Raw genomic sequence first — 21256 nt, forward strand, 5'->3', positions numbered from 1 at the left:
AACTTAACCATTCATTCCATTCATTTTATTCTTTTCCAGTTGCCCCTGATGAAGTGCACTTAAATACCGCTCAATGCTCTAATCCAAGGTTCCATTTGAAATTATCTCCTCCTACAATATCTCATATAATTAGCTATATAACCTATCTGATTTTCAACACTTGCAATTTTCCTTATATCTTAATATCTTTAAAAAATAAATCATTCCTATATTTAAAACAGGGGACAAAAAGCTTGTAACTAATTACCGACCCATCTCCATACTTTCATCACTAAATAAAAGTTATAGAAAAATTGTCTTAAGGTTAAATATAACAGAACCACTCTACAGTACAGTTGTTCAGTAGAGCAAAAATCTTCAGTGCATTAGTGTCTATATCAACTGTTAGAGATGGCATGGCTCTGAGGATGCTGTCTGGTAATTGGCTACTTGCAAAACACAAAGTGTTGGTTTATAAAAGAAACGCTCGGAAATACCTTACATCTCTCTCCTATCATCTCATCATCCCTTAGTGACATCATCATCAGCAGCAACAGCATGATTACACCGACTGCAGGATGTAATGATCATTAATTTTCAGTTACCACATTTTCAAAAATTTACATGTTGTGAAAGTACCGCATTTACATGAATACAACGCAGCTGTGAATATTACGAGAGTATGAGTCCATATGAAAATCAAAGCTTTGCGTCAACATGACGTTCTCTTGTGCGGCGCCAGTATCATTTAAAACATTTTTGGAGAAAGCCACGTCCCCCTGCAAGAATGCCGCACAGACTAACATAAATAACACTATATTCCATCCAATAACTGCGTTCCTGGAGAGCATGATTTCCCGGTAAGTGCGTTCATAACTGCCGAATCTTGGTCATATGATATGCTTATGCCCTGTAGCAACTTTTCTTGGTAATGCAACGAAAGCTATGGAGCATGAAGCACGATGACATCCTTAGCGCTTGTGCATGTTCAGTGTGCTCTCTGAATAGCGAGCAGCTATGGATGTCTGCTACAATGAGCAAGAGGTGAGACGGAGACTGACCGCTCGGCTGGGGTCCCTGAAGTCGATCTTGAGCTGCCCCATGGCGCGGATGATGGCCAGCAGGCTCTGGATGGTGTTGCTGTGCACCACGGGCCGGTAGAGCTTGCACTCGTCCGACGTGTAGCCAGACTCGTGAATTATCCTGCACAATGCACCACAAAAGGGAGGTCATCAGGGCAAGGCATACTCCATTTTCAGCTACGCTATGCTGCCACCACGCAGCAACACATCCGAGTGGTGACTGCGGGGCAATCCCTTTGATGCTTTAGAACCCAAAACGAAAAAGAACACACGTCAACAAACCCGTCTTAAGCTGCACACTGTAAACTACTTAGCTTCCACGCGGAGAAACATTATCTGGATTTTGAAGTGCTTACTGTAGTTACGGTTCAATGCCAGGACCAAAAAGCATACCAAGTGCGGAAATGATGTCATACAAACATTCCTCTCTTCACTATATTTCTAGAGACAACTGGCACAGTCACAGATCGAATGTCCAAGTCGTCTTGTCCGGCAAGAACAGCACACTGATACCAGTTAAATTTTCTTCGCTTTCTTCCTTTCCTCCTCGCTACCTGCCGCCATCAAGCAGCCAACTTCCCAGGGTGCAATGTGCCCGTCCTACCCAGTAGTACCTGAATGGGCAGTCAGGAAGGGAGCTTATGTGACCCACTGCCACAAACATAGCCCCATAACAATCAAATAAACAACTTTCCATGCAAATGCAAAGAATCTTCTTGCACCAAACATGGGCAGACCTAACGTCAAGCCAGCAGGAAGAGATGGATAACACCCCTAGAAGCTCGGCATAATCTTTTTCATGGGACTGCTAGGCAGAGCCTTCAATGGCAGTACAAAGCCACTGTAGTAGAGGCCACGATGAAGTAGGCATTTCTTTTGCACACCTGAAACCAACATAAAGGTTTCTGGGTATGGCAGCCATGACAGATGGGAATAAAATGATGCAACAACAAATGCCACTTTCCCTCTGTTTCCAAATGGAAGCCCTATTTCTAAACAGCCATCTCTGCTTCCCTCTGCTGCATCAATCTTAAAGGCACCTACAGTGAACATGAACTGGAACAAACAGACTCAAGACATTTTCTTGGTTACACCATGGCAGGTTTGTACCCACTATGGGTGCACACGAACTAACAGAGTCACATGACAGTGGAGAGACCTTTCCCAGTCTACCAGTCATAAAAGGCAGAAGATGAGGCCACTGTGTAGTACACAGTAGGTAGGCACTTACTTCAAGTATGTTTTCTGGCACGAGAAAAACAGCACCTTCCTTTGCAGTAATACGAGCAGAACACATTTGCAGCCATAGTAATTTCACACTCACAGCTGCATGGTTTTCACTCCATGCCAAAGCTTCAGGACAATGTCCGCAGCCAGACTGGGCCACAGTAGCTGCCAGCGAGTTTTAGACAAGGTACTCAATGCACATATTACTCCCACTTTATATGTGCCTGCCCTTGAGTAAACACGTCCCCACATAACAAAACGTGCAAGCCAGTGATGCGCAAACCTTTGCAATGTTAATGATCTAGGTCAACACTTCCACTCAAGGGCACACCTCTGCACCGTGGAGTGCAAATGAGGCCTGCATGGATGGAGCAGCCGCTTCAAGCTGCCAGGTAGCAAGCTGTCAAGCTGGACATGAGAAAAAAAAGCTTCGCTGCCTCCTCCAATCGCATCCGACACAACAATGTTAAAGGGGTCAGAGAACCTATATGTACTATCAGCACGAAATGAAACGCGAACAAGAGAACTGAGACATGAACAGGAAAATAAGAAGCTCTTAGCCAGGGGAAGCTCAGTACTAGCTCAGGTTATCTTAACTTCGAAAGTGCGAAGACTCTTCTCCAGAAGTGTCAATCAACCTCGCTAGTATTTTTTTCTCCAGGAGGTAATACATGTTGGTGTTTTTGTGTTGCCGCCTCAGTTTTCTTGTTTGCGTTTCATTCGTTGATGACAGTACTGTCATGAAAATTGATCGACGCCATTGGCTGGCGGTGGACCTCCTTTGAGGGGAACAGGCCGCTTTGTTCGAATGTATCCGGCTACAAAGGCACCGTGAGCTATCGGCTCGCATCAGCCTGGGTTTAGGAATACAATCAGGCCTATGTGGTCTCTCGGCCATCAATCACAAACAAATTTTTCTTTATTAGCAAACGCTGCACAACACAGAGAGAAAAAAGCACAAGGCTAGGGCAGAACAGAATAAAAAGTGCCACAAAGGCTCATTTGCACTAAGGAAAGTGCATGCCGACATCCATTAACTCAACACAGGAGATCACAACTGCACACCACTACACTACGCTAAAGCGCAATTATCTCAACAAACTTGAACAGAATGGTAACGTGTAAGCAGTGAATTAAAAATACCATACTTGGATCCACTGCACGGAACATCCAATGCATGAGCAAATGTACAATAAACTGGCCTCAGAAAGCCAGAGCACTTGCAAACTTCACGTCTGAAAACAAGCAGCACTGAGAAAGAGTGCAGCCACACCAGCACAGGTGACCAGGCACCAAGGAAGCACGGCAGCTCTCAGCCAGGATAATCAACCAGTAAACGTTTGAAAACAGTTTTTTTATGATTATTTTTATGGCACAAGGGCATCTGTGGCCAAAGAGCGCCATGGCACAAGTTTGTTTCTTCTACTCAAGGTAGGGTCAAAGACCCATTTCCCAAGCATTTCACCCTAAAGAAGCCGAGCAACAGGCAGGGGAAAGCTTGTACCCATTATATCACCAATAGGTACCCGGCGGCACTGGGGATCGAACCCCACACCTCCCGCACGCGAGGCGGATGCTCAAACGACTAGGTCACCGCTGCGGTCTCGTTTGAAAACAAGCAGCACTGAGAAAGAGTGCAGCCACACCAGCACAGGTAACCAGACACCAAGGAAGTATGGCAGCTCTCAGCCAGGATAATCAACCAATAAATTATCGAATTCCTCTATGCCATTTGAGCAGTGTAGAAGTGCCTGTTCCCCTGCGAAAGACAGGAGATTGGTTGGCTATGTCAAGAGGAAGTATAAGTACATTCTTGTTTCACGGTATATCGCAATGTCTGCGGCTGGAATATTTCAAAAAGGCAACCGCAGGCCCACGATCTACATCATGTGCATGTTTATTTACCAAGTCCAAAAATAGTCGGGGCCATTTAAACTGCCAGCAAGCAAGAGTGCGAAACTCCTCCACATCTGCCCGAGAGAAATGCACATACATCCTGTGCAACGCATCCACCAAGAATGCTATGCAGGCCTCATTTTGTGAGGATGCTAACTTGTCAGGAGAAAACTGTTCAGATGGACATAAAAGCAGAATATTAACTGCAATCACTGCACTATTCAGCCTAGAACACTCATTTAGAGGCATGGGTTGGCTATCTCGTAGTAAAAGGTTAAAGAATATGCACCTGACAAACTAAGCACAACAAATTCGACACAGACACTTAAGATTGCTCACTTGTGAGAATGAGAAAGCATTAAACTGCTGAGTCATGCTTTGTTGCACAACGGTTAAGACATGACTATGCATACTTTGTACAAACTCTATACACCTTACTTACGTTACTTGTAAATTAGTGAGCCATGATATGCTGCAAAACGACAATCAGTCATGACTACGACTATGAGTAATGACTTTTATAGCTCACAGTACGCTATGTTCCATAATTCATGACTATACATGTTCGACTACATGTGTTGTGACATCGTACACCGGTGTTCTGACATCCTCTGAATTTCATGCCATAAACCGCGGACGCCGGCTTTTGTGCTAATGAGACATATAATGCTTTTGCATTAAAAATTTCCAAGCCACTGTCACTATCACCTACACATATGTATGTGACATGAGTAGCTGAGAGATGCAAATGCCCAAAAGAAGGCTCAATCTGCACTAAGAAACAAATGCACGGCCCCTAAACCTCACGGGGCCCAGACAACCCCAATGTGGGCAGCATGGGGCCCTCTGTTTCAACTACACTACAATGGAGCGGGGAACGCTCCACCAGCACAGAGGTGGACATTTTATTCCTTGAAGTTAATCATGGCCACGACAAGCTGGGATGCGTTGCAGTTGCAAAATGTCCACCCCAGGCTATTTCATGCCTTCCCTTTTAAGTAATTTGCTTCCCCCACCCACCTGGCACAATGTAGGGCAAACAGCAGGGTAATTACACCACTTACGTCACTGTTGTACTAGTAAAGTCAAGTAGTCTTTATTTACATCAGGATGATGCAGGTAGGCCTAGGAAAAAATGTGAAAGACATTTCACTAGAAGCAGCCCGGTCACCCTTGTAAAATGAAAAAAAATTGGAGGACGCTTAAGCGTCGCCTTTAAGAGTGGAACACGACAGCGTGTTGCAGCACTGCCACGGAGTCCATGGAACGCCATCGCCCGTCCGACGCGATGCCTTGCCCGTTAGACAAATCACTCTGCTACGTACGGTGAAACGGACGCACGAAGCGGCAAACCATGTAGAAGCGCTGCCAGGCGCCTTGGCGAAATGCGCGGGACTCAAGTTGCAGTTGTAGTTCGTCAGCACATCGTTCTCGACAAACCAGATGCCACGAACGCCAGCATAGCTTCCGCGCCGAACGAAGGGGCAGCAAGGCACAAGCTTCGTGGTGAACGCGCTTTGGATGTACGTTGCGTTGTTCGCCGCTCACCGCGTGATTCCTGCAAACCCGCACGGCCCCACTGCGGTCCGAACGAGACGAGCGGGAGGCACTGCCGTCGCGCGCCATCTGTTGGGGCAGTGGCATACATTGCGAGGAGGAGGGATTTTTCGGTCACGCGGAGGAGGAGGTATTTTTCGCTCACGGCCGATGCGGACGACACCGGCTTTTCTGCGACACGAGCTCCTTAACGCTGTCACGTTAATACTATGAAAACAACAAAGCATGATGGATAACTGATGTACACTACAGATTAGCTGAGCAAGAAGGAATATGAATTCAAAAACATTTAACAGTGCGGGCACATCTGGTTAGGAAAAAAGAGACATTACACAGACAAAGAAGATTGCCAAGACTATTTACATGTCATATTATTACAGAAAATGTATTCACAAAACTTAAGCTCAGCAAAAAAGAATTTAAAAAAAAAGTCTTGTATCTCAGCACAGACATCAAAGAAAGCATGAAAGTCACCGTATCAGAACGTCATGAATTACCCGCATGCTGCTCCTTTCCACAGATATGCCTTTACTCAGCAGTTTTTTAAATAAATATGGAACAGCAAAGTGCAGCATCGAACGTCCACATTCTGTGCGGCAGAAGCAAATGCACCAAAGCGACTGACTGCGAAATGCATATGTTGGAATGGTTGCTTTTGAGGCAGGATAGTTCTAGAAACTTATATTGGTGGTGACGGATACATTTTTTGTATCTCATTAGTACACCACATCCGTATAGGTCACGAATTGGTATGATGTGAAAGCTTTATGAACAATGCTTTTCTGCTGACTGTGTTAGCAGCAGCCAGACTTGTTTATAGCAGTCAGTGATCACACATTTCATGGGTAAGGGGCACTTTGCTCTCTCCATCTCATTTTTTGCACCCGTCAACCAGCTCAAAAACCATGTTGCAATAAACCGTGTGCCGTTTTTCACTGTGCACCTTTTCTAGACACAGCAGTGACCATATGCATGACACAAGTTGTGAAAACCCTGCCACAGACAAGGCAGCTTGTAAAGCGCAGTAGAAGATGATGCATGAAAATGCCACCTACTTCATTTGTTTAACAATGGTGCTCTTTCCAGACTCCCCAGCACCTGGAAGGAAAGAAGGAAGATATGAAGTGAAAATAGAAGTCACAAAACCACAGGTACAATCAGCAACAGATGAAACGCAAACAAGACAGTTGAAACACGAACAGCAAAATGAGATCTTTGCCAGGGGAGGCTAAATACCAGAAAAGGCTAATTTTGCTTCAAAGACTCTCCATCAGACCTGTTCAACAACCTCACTTGCACTTCCTCTTTGCATTTTCATGTTAGTGTTCCAATTATGCCTGATAGCACAATTTGTATGACACAAACAATGCCAATGCACAAAGTGTAATAGTACAAAGTGAGGATATATTTCGACGACTACAAAGCTTTAGAAATTATTCAGATGCAAGCACTATGAAAAAAACTATAGCAGGGAAGTGAAATTTTCAATTTTATTGGCCAATTAAGAGCCACATAACAAAGTACCATATTCTGTTGTCGAGAATCATACTGAGTACTTGGTGAGAAAAAAATCTCACCACCATTATCCATAAACAGCAGTAACACACCTAACAACTTACAGAAGTACAGAGCTCTTCAAGCAATCTGGTGAACTAAAACACACCACTACTTCGATTGATGAACCCAGGCCAGATCAAAGTCTCAGCATTTCAGGAGCAGCATTTTGAACATGGCCGAACTACAATGACCAGCAGCCATGTTGGCGAACTCTGTATGTGCTGACAGAGGTTCACGTCACATCAATGGTTTCACAAATGTCTCTTTGCAGCAGCTGTTTGTTATAAAAACTATGACAGCCCACATAGTGTTTTGTTCTCAAGAAGAATGATGAAAATGTGAAGTGCAGAGCACATCTGCACCTGCAAGAAATCGCTTCTGGTAACTTCAAGTTCATAATTTCGCAAGACTGTAAAAACGCTATGTTATATGCACAGATCAAGCATGCACGTTGCTTGAATTAGATAAACTAAATTTTTAATGCAGTGCAATTCTCTGCAGTACATGTCTCTATATTTCAAAGCAAAATTTGATTCAAGCTTGGGTCGCTAGAGCATATGCTAATATGTTTGGAAACCCCCGAGTTATACAGCCTTCCCTACTTCGATTACAAATGCAGAAGTTTGTTTCGTCTCAGTTTCTTTATTCCATCAGAAACATAGAAATTCCTGCTTCTGTACATCTGTTACAATATGAAAGACCACAGAATATATTTTTTGCGGAAAGCCTGATTATTTGCCATTTCATTCAATGCTGGAACTTCGAGATATTTCAAAGAGACTAAATTTCATTAGGTGGCTGGGGCAGATGTAGACAGTGTAAGGCAGGCTCAAATCATGAGCCTGGCAAAGTATGATTCCAATGTATGCATTGAACAATGACCCACACCAGCCAAGCTAATGAGGCAGCAATGAGAGAACAACAAGCAGGCAGAGGAAAGTAAGCAAAGCCACCAAACGGGTTCATATGAAAGTTAAACGGAGTGCTCCCATGTTACTACTTTATTTTTAAGCACACAAATGATAGGAGTTACACTGCCATTCTGCCAAAATCTATGCAGGTATTGCTTCAAGCAAAGCCTACTGGTTGCATTGGTGCGTAATCCTTACCTATGTTTGCACTACCATCCTCTGGTCTTGTATGTGAAGATAGCAACACCGTATATTACTCAGTACAGATATTTTAGTGAGCCTCTAGTACTCAAATTTCAGAACTTTCAAACAGGACTTCATTTAAGAACACCAGAATTTCAGAGGGTTTTAAATATGGCATATGGCATGGAAAATGATGTTTTTGAATTCAAAGGCACCAGTGATCTGTGAAAGCCCTCCCCACACAATCCTCATATCAGCAAATCTACAAGCACGTTGAACCACAGAAGCAAAATGCACACTGCGACAATATGCAGCAGCATTACTTCAGCAAGAATGAAGCGGTTTGCAGAGGATGCCACAGTGAGGAAGCCACTAAAGCAGTAGAATACCACGGCCGTAAGCCAGCTAGCAGAGCCCAGATGAAGGTGCAGAAATAGCCCGCAGCTCTTTAGTGCTGATGATGCATTGTTCCCAACAGCCAAGAGGCTGCCACATTGTTTGTTTGTTGCGCTGAGTAGTTTCTGACACGGCCCTTCACTGTGTGCAGGGCACGAAATGCTTTCTCCATGTACTGCTGTGCTCACCTTGCAACAACAAAGCAAGGCCCCGTTTGCAGTCACATCAAGCTGTGGCAGCTTGCCAGCAGTGACTATTAAAAAATTGGCAGTGGCTTAGCTCGGCTATGCCAGGATATACGTAGCAAAAGGTACGTTTTCCTGGCTGAGCTTGTTGTGGTCACTATATGTTTAGCAATGAGAGACATTGGGCTCCATCTCGGCGGCTATGCGCCATCTATTACGCTCGGCAGTCTGGCATCTCCGTTTGGCAAGCCGTTCCTCTCTTTGTTTGGGCGTCTCCGCTGCTCTCTTCGCCTTCTTACGTTCATTCTCTCTCTGTTGAGTAGCCAAGTGCCAGGCGACACCTTAGGATCGGAAGCGTTAATCTTGTCTGTACCGCCATATAGCAGCGGCTGGACTGTCCTTCTGTGCATCCATATCAAACATTGTGATATAGCTGCCCAGTACACCTCTGCCTTTTGCACGCAATGCTGCACATGCGACGCGCAGTTCGGGTGATACAGTGGCGTGCGGCGAGGCGCACTTGTGGGGTCTCTCTAGTTAACTGCTCATCCACATGACGTCACGCATGGTTCCGAAGGCGGAGCGGGCGCGCGACCACGGCGAAGCACACGTTGCACCTGCTCCTCCTCTCCGGTTGCCATGGTAGCGGCGCATGCGCACAACTGGCCTCTTCCGGACCACAGTAAAATGCTCGACTGGTAGCCAAGCATAGCTCTCGCTACAAAACACCAACATATCGGTGTGTGCGAGCACATTAACCTAACTCATGACCACTGAATACTGATCTCGCTCAGCAAATTCAAGGAGCTAACTTTTGAAGGCAATGGCTGCATTGATGCAAAGCCACTACAGGCCCCTTGCAGCTTGGGCTGCCTGCCAACAACAGGAAGGTTACATTTACCTCCAAAGCCCACGGCTGCAACTACACAAAAGCAGGCAGTGTGCAGGTGTACTGATGGTACTGTCCCTACCTTCTTTCCTCCACTCTCTCTCTGCTTTTGCGAGTAGTGTGCTACATTCAAAAGGCATTGGCCTCCTCTTTAAACTATTCATGCTTCATGTATGTCATGCCTTCATTTGCACTTGGCCAAGTGAGGGGACAGAGGGCAACCATGGCTGCAGTAACCTGCACACACTAGGGAATGCCAACAAATGATTCTTTTGTTAACTTTTTTTTTATGTTTTGAGGCAGTTTGAAAACTACAACTAGTATTGTCTCTGTCTGTAAAAAAAAAAAACTAATTTCCTCACTGAACTTGACGCACAATGTCATCAACCAATTTTGAAATGCTGAGAAAATGTCTTCTGCACACACCAGCTATTTATTTTTCAAAGTTTCCTTAGTAAAGAACGGATATGAGAGTGCCCCATACCAATAATGTATACACACTAAACCTTCTTGAGTAGGGATGGTGATGATGATGATAGTGATTTTTTATGGCGCAAGGGCATCTGCGGCCAAAGAGCGCCATGGGACAAGGTATGTTCGTTTACTCAAGGTGGAGTGTCAAAGACCCATTTCCCACGCATTTCACCCTGAATAAGCAGAGCACCAGGCCAGGGGAAGCTTGTGCCCATTGTATCACCGGTGGGTACCCGGCGGCACTGGTAATCGAACCCCGCACCTCCCGCATGCGAGGCAGATCCTCAACGAACAGTATTCTGCACATGCATTAATGGCCCCTTCAAGCTCGAAACTTAGCTGGGTGCACGTCTCAGTTAAAGAAAAGGAAAAAAAGAAAGAGACATTAGCAGTGGCAAAAAACAGCCATTCAAGAAACACCCACAGGAGCTTTTTTCCAACTTTTCCAATAAGAGACAGTAACAAAGGGGCTTGCCACAAAGCTTGTGCAGAGAAAAATTCAGCCCGTCATCCAGCTTGCACACCACACATCAAACCATCATCATCCACGTCACACGACTGCAAGCACTCAGCACGTTACACATACACACTCCCAGTTCAAAAATATCTGATAACAATGAAGTTTGCAAGAAATGGCAAATGCAAAGCTCAACCACAATTAAGACCCATGTCTGAGCACTTCATAAGAATCTTTTTATCCACGCAGGTCAGCAACGCCAGGTTGTGATTTAGAGTCCGCTGCGCTTAGAGCAGCAAAGGTCTATCTATCTTCCTGATTCCTCTCCGAAACACTATGCCTGTGCCCAAAGCCTCTGCTAAACTGCCATGTAAAACTAATCATTATATCACTTTTGCATAAAGAGAATTTTGACACTGACAAGAGGAGATCACCTTATTCCACATTTCTGCTAAACTAAAGCTATGACAGTGTCGCTAACAGCAGCATACTCAATGCTCTTAATTTCAGTGGTGAGTATTTAACTACAACAGCTTTTGCATTGGCCTTACTGTGACAAGAAAGGTAAAAGAGGCACACTACTAGCATTGGACTACGCATTTGCAACGAATTTTCTCTGCTCTCCCGACACACAAAGTTAGGCTGATATTGATATAAGCAACTCAAATCTATGGCACCAACCACTAACGCCACTGCAGGCTGCCTTGTATCAAGCACACACTAACGGCAACGTGTGCGCCAATAATACAAAACACTAAACTTCACTAAGCTTCACTAGCTTACTAGCTCAATGCAGTGGCTCAGTGGCTGTGCCATTCTGGTGCAGAACACAAGTTTGCGGGTGCAATCCAAGCCATCGTAGCAGCCTTTCAATAGAAAAACCGTCGTGGACCAAGATTTTTCGGAAAAGAGAATATCCGCAGTCTTCTGAATTAACCCACAGGTCTCCACTACATTATGCCTCACACAGTTGACTGTTTTGTTTGACATGTAAAAGCCCATTAACCAGTTTATTAGCTTGCTAGCCAGTCTTACTAGTACATTAGCTTCCTAGCACAATATTACTAGTTTACTTGTATAACGCAAGCAGGTAGAACTTTGTGATGATAATAAAGTAAATGAAGATGAGCACGAAACACATCTACCAGCTGAGCTATTAAAATGTGACGGTGCAGTTAATGTTTCGGGCAGTGACCCAAAACCTGGGAAACACTTTTGAGCAGTGAAATCGGTAATGTATGTATGTGTACTAAAAATATAGAAATACCTCCGAATTGGTGTATCTAGAGAGGCACTACTTCTACTATTTGTAGAGGGGCACGTGGGCACAGTCATGTGCCTCTCTATCAATCAGTTGCCATAAGGGGTGAATGTGCGTGTTCGTGTACTTGCAGATGGTACAGAAAATCCAAGCCATGGCAAAAAAAACAGGGTGGCATAATCAAGTGGCCTTATGACTCGCACAGCAAGCCGAGCACCAAGCACACTGCCACTTTACGTAATCCTAGACATGTGGTTCCCCTATATATATTCGCCACTGCTTGACCTCCACGTGGCACCAGTTTTCCCGATATTCGTATCAAAATTGTGATGCAACCATTTGTCATACAGGGTTCCGGTGGCATCAAGATTTCTCATTGCAGGTAGCTTATATGTGGTAGTCAAGTTGGAGGCTAGCTTGCAACAGGGATTTGAATCCACAACACATGCACATTCAATTGTATGTCTTCCCAGATTCTTTACTCCGTCCCTTAAGGCACAGTTGAGGTCTCCACCGAATGTGAGGCAGTTATCGCGGAATTTCCTTTCCTCAACAACCAATTTTCCTGTTAAAACTGTGATGCAACAGATATCATTCCTGATGGTGCGTATGCGCATGTGTGTGTGTAATTGCGTGGGTGTCAATGCAGTAACCAAGCCACGATAATGCTTGTGCATTCCCACATGTAAGCAGTCCTAAGTTTCACTGCCAAATTTTTTTTCCAATCACACACCTACTCCTTCACAATCTGCACATATGCCAAACTGACCAACACAAAGAATTCTGCATGAATAAACAGTGTATGCCCATTTGTCCCGACCACATGCGAGCCAGTTAGGAAACTTGCAACATAGTGAGGTCAGATTATACAAGACAGTGAGAGAGGCAGATGATCATTGGGATACACCTTTTCCTGCATGTCAGCCACATGAAAAAAACATGGCAGTGTACGTTCACTGTGTGAGTGTGTGCCTTCATGCTTACTATCCAATGCAGTCTCTAATGCTCTCCAAAAGCATGCTGCACATGCATCCCCTACGTGCAAATGCACTTTCTCGGCAATTTTAGCATGCCAAAAAATTAGTTCACTGGCAATTTAAGTCGTCCTGTTGGGCAAGCTGTAAGTGCAACATCTACATTCTGGAGTTGATAATGTTAGAATGAGGCATAACTGAAACTGCTGACATGGACGGGGGAAGGGGGCTCAATGCTTCTATGCCCTAAGCAAGGCAGCCAGTACAAGCCAATGAACCCAGTGTTATACTTGTGCTTGTAAAGGTGTGCCACAGGTGAAAGAAATGCGCATTCAGATGCACGCATATGCACATACCTAAATGCTTCAATCTCTGCAGCTAGTGTATAAATCACTGCTGCGTAATCTGCATCAAGACTGACACAACAAGGCTATGCTTAGTTGCACGCCACTGCGAGCAAAGGAAGTGGACACAAACTACACAACACTGAAGGTGTGGTGGTGGCTCGAAGCCTTAGGCGCCATAACCTCAGGGGACCCACCAGGCCTTACAAGCTTACAATGCATCGATGGTGCAGACTGTGTGTGCTATGGTCTCACTAAACCTCTGGGGCACACCTACTTTTTCAGTTGTAAGATGTGGCAACAGTGCTTTGCAAAGCTGATGGAGCAGGCTGAATATACACCACCTTTCTCCGGTGTCTTCCAAGCAGCCTGACAACAGCAGCTTACAAGAAGCTATGGCTCTCCGCCTCTTAAGACAGCCAAAGAAAAACGGAAACAAAGAGGCGAATTCAAGTTCAGTCGAACACTTTAGAATTAAAATTCAGTCTGATTATGAACTCCTGCTGTCCACTGAAGCCAGGCAAACAGGGTCAAGATCAATGGCCACAGACAATCAGGCTAGCATTTGTTTAACCAGCACAATGCTCAAACTAGAGCTGGAAAGAAATGATACTGCAACGGCAATACCTTTGTGCACTCCAATTCAGCGGTTCAGTGCAATGACAAACTTCAGAGCAGCACTAACATTTCAAGGCTACAATCGCTGAAAGTTTATTTGCATGTGTGTGTGTATGTAAACCTGAGATTAAGAAAAAGGGGAATGCACGCTCCGAGCAGTGAGCTCTTGCAGCAAGGCAAAAGATAGCAGTGAAGGCACATCCTTCGACCGATGAGCTAACATCCTGCCACCGCCGGTACACGGGAAACCAGGCGACCTTTCACCCGAACTCTGGGGTAATCCCGGGGCCCAACGCACTCCGCCAAGTTGTTGACAGCCTTGGCCGGGCCACGCGCGCGACATTACGTTCCCGACAAGTCCTGGCTGGCTGGCCCTGCGCATTTAAATTCTGTCTCGGCGGTTGCGTAAAAGCCGCGTGTACAGGGCGTCGACGCGTTTTTTTTTACTCGCGAGGCAAGAAAAACCAGCGCTGCCGTTAACGGAAAAAGATGGCCGGGGAGATTTACGGTCGCTCGAACAGTTCGCCCGAGATAGCAGGCGACGATATCCCGCCCCACCAGCGTGGGACGGAGAGCTAGCTCCGTTTTCTTGTCGCTAGCTTTGTTGACGCAAGAGATGACCACTTATGAAGCGCTCTGAAAATGTCGCTTTTTCGGCTGCTCCCTCGTGCAGCACAGGGGCGGATCGAAAGGACGCAGATGCTAATCGCCTCGCTAATTACGCAAGAGCCGCGGCGACACGGAAGACAGCGCCCGGCGGGGACGTGACGCGCGGGGTGCGAAGGCCTCGTTGCAACCGCCCGGAGGTGTGGCGCGCCGGCTTCCTCGCCGAAGGCACGTCCAATGTCGCCCGCGACGGGGGTCCCGTTACGCTGCAGCCGGCGCCCGGGTACGCGTACTACTAACGCCTGTCGCCGCGGGCGTCGTCTGCTACTCCGAGGCAAGCGGACATTTGCATCGGCGAAATGGCACAGTCGACGCGCGCTTCTTCTGGGAAGTCGAGCGCCCACCGAGGACTGTCGTACTCAGGGGGCATCAGCCACTGCCGCTATTTTTTCCTTTTCTGTACACTCGCCATCGCCTTTCGATGATAGTTTGCATTAACAGTGCTCCTGTCTAACGATGCTGCCGCTGAATGCGCCCACTCTATTCGAAACCTCCGTCTGCTCAATGATCGATGCCTGCAGAATCGAGGAAAAATGCGTCCGCGACCGGCTGCCAGAGCACTCGCGTCGTCTGCTGCGCATTCTCAGCCGCTCTGCCCGGGACGCGTATGCGTTGCGAAAGCCATCGGCAACCCAGAGCGGATGCGAACGCGACTCTTCGTTTATTAAATGGACCCACGCGCCGCCACCGGATTGTGTGGCCGACACCCAAACAACGAAGCTCGTGCGCGGACTCCGCAAGGGAGTCCTGCCCAAAACTGATAGCCGCTTCGTGAATGGATCGCGCGGGTGATCGGAGGTGTCAAGCGCCGTAGCGAACCAACGGTGCGCGCCGCTGGCTGCAACAGAGCGCATCTGCAACCCCGCGGCTGCCGCTCCGCGAGAGCAGGGAACCGTTCAATCGCAGCCGAAAGCGAGAGTCTTGTTTACTCAGCGGCCCGTAGAGACGGCTCGTCCCGCGGGCCTCTTTGCCTATCGGCGATGCGTTTATCGCTCGCGGTAGAAAGCAAAAACGGGCAGAAATTCCCGCCGGTGAACGGAGCGACCGGTCGGTTCCCCGGCGGCCACCGGCGCTGTGGGAGTGGTTGATTAGGGCTAAGCGCGAGCGCAGACGCACGCCTCGAGCAATAAGCACGCTCATCAAGCGCGCGCGAGCGGCGTTCGCGCACACTGCATTTTGAACTGTGCGAAACAGAGCGAGATCGTCGCTGCAAATGTGGCACCCAAATGAGCTCGCGCGTCCGCGAAACGTTCGAACAAGGAGCGCGAGCTTGACAGCTCGGGCCGCCTGTCAGGCGAGGACGGACGCGCAAAGCGGAGCAACCTACCCAGCAGCAGGAGCTTGACTTCCCTCGCTTGTCTTTCGCCATCAGCTCGCAGGTCTCTGTCGATCTTTTTGGACCGCTCGGCGGCCTCCTTGTCGGCGGCGGTACTCACGGCACAACCCATGTCGACTCAACCGGCGGCTGCGGCGCTGCTAGGCCTAACCGGCGGACGCTATGTTTCACACCACCAATTTATCCCCCACGATTGTTTCCCTTTCCGGCGAGGCTTCGGCGTCGTCGTTGGTCGTCGCTTCGTCGGACCAGTCGGTTATCGCACGTCTGGAGACATCACAGGCAGCTCTCGAATACGGAGTACGCACGGGGCACACGGTGCAAAGGCGGCGGGCACCAACCCACCAACCGACCGACGAGCCAAGTTTTCAAACCTGTTGCCGGATGTGGAGGTACGCCACTCGCCGGAAGTGCGCGTGCGCGTCCGCGCGCTCCATCAGCGGGGAAATCGGACGCGCGGATTGTCACTCTCTGCTTTCGCGTGGCCCAGCGGCCGGAGAGGATGGGTCGCGTCGAGGAATGGCCCTTTATTTAGTGACTCTAGGCCCACCCATGGGTCTTCTAGATTTGCCGTCGGTGGCCGCCCAGAGTAGCCGCTACACGCTAACCGCAGGAGCCGATTACGAAATCGAAACCAACCGCAAAGGCGACGCGCGCAACACAAGCATAAAATTACTTGTTTCACGGCAAGCTAGCTACTACAAATAGTAACAATGCCAATTAAACCATAAAACTTGTTTCATTTTCTTCTGCTTTTTTAAATTATATTCAGCGCTTGAACTTGTGCAAGTTGCAGCCATGCAGTTGCCGTACGAACGCGCACCGCAGAAGACTGGCATGAAAACGACGTTTTTTTAAAGGGCACTTCAGGGCGAGCGCTATGTGTAAGTGGGTTCATTGGTTACGTCAATGACATCACCCATCGTCACATGGCCAATAATTCACGTGACTGGTAACAATTAGCCACGTGACAGTCGTGCTTTGTGAGGTCATTTTATGGGAACGACGAACCCGACATCTCAGGGAGTGGTCAGCGTGGCCTAGCTAAACTAACGCTGCAAAAAAAAAAAAGTGTGTTGTGAATGGTTCTGTACACGTCTGTTTCAACAACCGTTCGATATCAGAAGTTAAATGGCAGCAGCAGCCCTGGGCAAGGTAGCATTTAACTTTAATGTCACAAAATTGTTGTGCAAGTTGCAAACATATGTTTCATTGGATGTTTCATGATTTTATGCCGATGTTAAAAATTTACAAATAAAGTTATTTGATGTGTGGCAAAAGCTTGTTTAAACTTCAAAGTAAACATCGTGCTAACTCCATCATAGATTTAACAACATTAAAGACATATTTCAAGCAAGCATGGTGTCCGAGATCTTTCGACTGTTCAATATATGTTCTTCAGTCAGCGGAATTTCGCCATAAATCTCACATGGTGCCTGCCGTAGATTATATGCACAGTCCCAAAACTTCATCAGAAAACTTTGCTTATAGCGTATATATACTCACCACTTTCACTAATGGGTAGGGACCTTCGTTTTCGGGTGCAACCCGATTCTTGCACCCCAAATATATTTCTTACAAATCGGATTAAAACCCCATTACACCTCGAAAATGAGCGTTCTAGGTGATGATGATTTTCCAATTCACAAAGCTGAGGGCACTGCAAGAAAATTTGTGGATGTCTAGTGCTCATTCGAAAGGAGTGTCTCCGGTCAACTAGGGATCCAAAACTACTTTTAATTCTCCTTTTGTAGAGGCGGGCGGAGTGCTAGACGCACTCTGGCATCGGTCGGCCCGGTATTGCACTGCCTCCGGGATCGGCCCGGAGCCTATGGGCCTATTAGCGCGCGGAGCCTTTTCTATCTATCGTTCCCTCCTATCCTTTGTCTCCTACTTTCAGCACGCGGCAGCGAGCGTGGCTCGGCCTTGAGCCAGTAGGCAGGCCCGTTCTCTTTCCTTTTCCTACTTCCTCGCAGCAACATCTGTCAGTTGTAGAGGCGGATAAATTTGTGGATTGAGAAATTTGACGAAAGGGCAATTTAGAAGCGGGAGGCAAAAGCATGGTCCCCGATAAGACGTCTCATCGAAGCCAAGCATTGTATGAAGTACTATACGACACCCTCGTCCAAGGACCTTGCGTGTTTAAAATGACCCGCCGCGGTGGTTCAGTGGTTAGGGCGCTCGGCTACTGATCCGGAGTTCCCGGGTTCGAATCCAACCGCGGCGGCAGCGTTTCGGTGGAGGAAAAACGCCAAGGCGCCCGTGTGCTGTGCGATGTCAGTGCACGTTAAGGATCCCCAGGTGGTCGAAATTATTCCGGAGCCCTCCACTACGGCACCTCTTTCTTCTATCACTCCCTCATTTATCCCTTCCCTAATTACGGCGCGGTTCGGGCGTCCGCCGAGATATGTGAGACAGATACTGTGCCATTTCCTTACCCCAAAAACAAATTTTTAATTTTCAGTTCATTTTGGTGTTGAATGTTTTCGCACCCTAGAAGGAAAGGCAGGCCAGCGCTCCGCAGGAGATTGGTAACGCCGGTACGCGAAGAAATATTTGTAATAGAATAAGAAAAAAATGTTAATTGGCCAAGTGTTTCCTAAGTACAACTCACGATTTAAATGTTGTTTATGAAATAATGACCTAAATATAGGTCATTTTATTTCTAGGAAAAAAACCTAACAGTTATACTGAACTGTCCTTGCTGCAAAAAAAAAAAAATGCCCTCCCGATATTCTTCCCGACCGCGGCGGCTGCGTTTTTATGGAGGCAAAACACTAAGGCGCCCGTGTGCTGTGCGATGTCAGTGCACGTTAAAGATCCCCACGTGGTCGAAATTATTCCGGAGCCTTCCACTACGGCACCTCTTTCTTCCTTTCTTCTTTAACTCCCCCCTTTATCCCCTTCCTTACGGCGCGCTTCAGGAGTCCAACGATATATGAGACAGATACTGCGCCATTTCCTTTCCCCAAAAAACCAATTCTTAAGAATATATCCAGAATTTTACGCCCAGTAAATTCAAAGATGGTTCTTTGCGTTTCTTCGGAGGGGCACAATACCTCTCCAAACGCGAATTCGACGGTGTTGAAGGAGCAGACGATGATCGATGCCAGATGATGAAGACAAAGAGAAAATATATTTACAGGATGTACAAGGGCAAACTGCGTTACAAGTTGAGTCACATAGACAGTCAAAATGTAAGTTAAAAGAAAATATCTCACACAGAGAAACTCGACAAGACCTTACTCATCGACCCGAGGTTAGAGTCTAGGTCTGTAGAATTACGTGCCACTGCACCTAGCCTCTAGATGAACTAGACATGACTGCCCTCCAATGATTTTACATGCAGTTTTAAAGCTTTTGCAAACAGAAATTAGGGCGGTCATATATCGAGGCCCGCCCTAAGCTTCGGTAACCAATAGTGGTAGCCACAGCCCCTGAAGGTTGGGCCCAACTTCGAGCCCAGGGCTTGGCTAAAAAGAAAAGGAAACACGTACAAAAAACATTCTGAAAACCCTCTCCCCCGGGGGGTGGGGGGAGTTCTCGCCCTTATTGCTTGATGCTTCCCCCTTCCCTGCCGCACCCGCACGTCGCCTCTCGAAGGATGAAAAGTTGTTTTTCAGCTAATTGGCGGGACCACTGATCCACTGGCTCGCCGCAGGAATGTCAGACGGCGGAGAACAGCGACGCTTCGGTGCCATCGAGAATGCCAAAAAAAGAAGAAAAAAAAGGCCCATCGCGGAATGCGAGGTGGTCCGCATTCTGCCGCAGTGGGAATGCTGCCTAAGACCAAGCGGCGACACGTGCTCGTTGTGTGCGCCTCGCATGCTTTCTTAGCGCGCTTAACAAAGCCAGGTGTCTTCGGCCGTCACAGTGGTGAATCAGCCAGTTCCTCCTGCGCCTTTGCCACTGCTTGCGGGGGTAGGGGGGAGGCACGCGGGTGGGGGGGGGGAGGGGGGGGGCGTAGATTGGAAGCCCGCAGTGACCGCAAGCCAAGGGAATAAAAAAAATATACGCGTTGGTGAAGCGCGGCCTTACACGCCCCGAATTGAGGAAAGAATAGAACCTGAAAAGGAAGGGCGGACTTATGGGGCACCTTTCCTGGCTGCCTATAAAAACTTATGCCATAGTATATGTTCAAAGGTGAGTGAATGAGTTGCATGGATAATTAGATCTATAGTGGCGTTCAAGAGCCCCCCTCATTGTCCTTTGATCCTTGAAAAGTGCTAATAAAAGTTGTCTATTGTCAGATATGGCTGGTGTGTTCTTGCAGGGTTACTAAACCATTTTAGCAAAGTTGCATATATGTAGAGCTATTCGTTTTCGAGTAAAACCCGATTTTGCCCGATTCTTGCACCTTGAACACATTTTTGCAAAGACTGGTCAAACCAGATTTGTCTCCGAAAACTCTCCTTCTGTAGAGGACACACGAGGGCAAGGGAATGTGGGACTGTAAGATATACGTGCAGTATATGAAAGAACATAGAAAACGCTAGTTTTCCTGGACAAAGCTGGAGGCACCGCTTTAAAATGGTGGACATTAGGTGCTTATTATAGAGGAGTGTCTGTTCAACTGGTAATCTCTTGTTATTCATGACGTGACTTATTTTGAGCAAATGTTCGAATAGTAACTTTCGTAAGAAAGACGCCAGAAACGTGTACCGACCAGGCATTTATTCGGCACCATGTATCAAATGCTATCTCCGCTAACGACGTCGTGCTTCTGGGCTCTTGCCCGTTTAAAATAGTCTCTGTGACATTTAATGACTGTCTCCGCAGTGTAGAAGGCAGGCAAGTCTTTAAAGCCCGCGAACTGCTGCGTATGAGAATAACAGTTTACGCAAAGAAATAATTGCAATAGATGAGAAAAGAATAAAATTTGGCGAACAGTTTTTTTTTTTGCGCAACCTGTCATTTCCATGGTGAGCACGAAATATTGAGCAATACAGCCATTAAGTTTTCTTTTATTGAAAGAAAAGGACGCGAAGAAACCGGAATTATGGAAATTTTCGCTTAATAACCCGCTTTCCAGCCGGATTTGAACTAAAAAGATAAGCCCGATTTTTACCCCTGACTTTTGGGAAAATAAAACCTGGAAACGATGGGCTCCCCTATACATATAGTACGCTGTTTAAATGTTGAACTCTATGAACGTTATTCCAACGTTTATTTTGGACGTTTCACGAACGCTAGAATAAAATGACATTAAGAACGATGTATAACAGCTTGACCTAAAGAAAACAGTAACATATGCTAAAGTTTTA

General features: G+C 46.9%; 1 protein-coding gene across 1 annotated transcript in view; it reads right to left on the reverse strand.

Annotated features, from left to right (window-relative positions):
- Positions 1–16368, reverse strand: part of Galphai (G protein alpha i subunit) — a 55674-nt gene extending 39306 nt beyond the window's left edge. The window contains exons 1-3 of the mRNA XM_077632977.1: positions 15984–16368; positions 6797–6839; positions 1041–1182 (exon numbers count right to left, since the gene is read on the reverse strand). Coding sequence (XP_077489103.1) covers positions 1041–1182; positions 6797–6839; positions 15984–16104 — 306 coding nt within the window. The 5' untranslated portion in view covers positions 16105–16368. The remainder of the gene's footprint in view (positions 1–1040; positions 1183–6796; positions 6840–15983) is intronic.
- Positions 16369–21256: the final 4888 nt, after the last annotated feature.

Source organism: Amblyomma americanum, chromosome 7 (genome assembly GCF_052857255.1).
Source record: "Amblyomma americanum isolate KBUSLIRL-KWMA chromosome 7, ASM5285725v1, whole genome shotgun sequence".
NCBI lineage: Eukaryota > Metazoa > Arthropoda > Arachnida > Ixodida > Ixodidae > Amblyomma > Amblyomma americanum.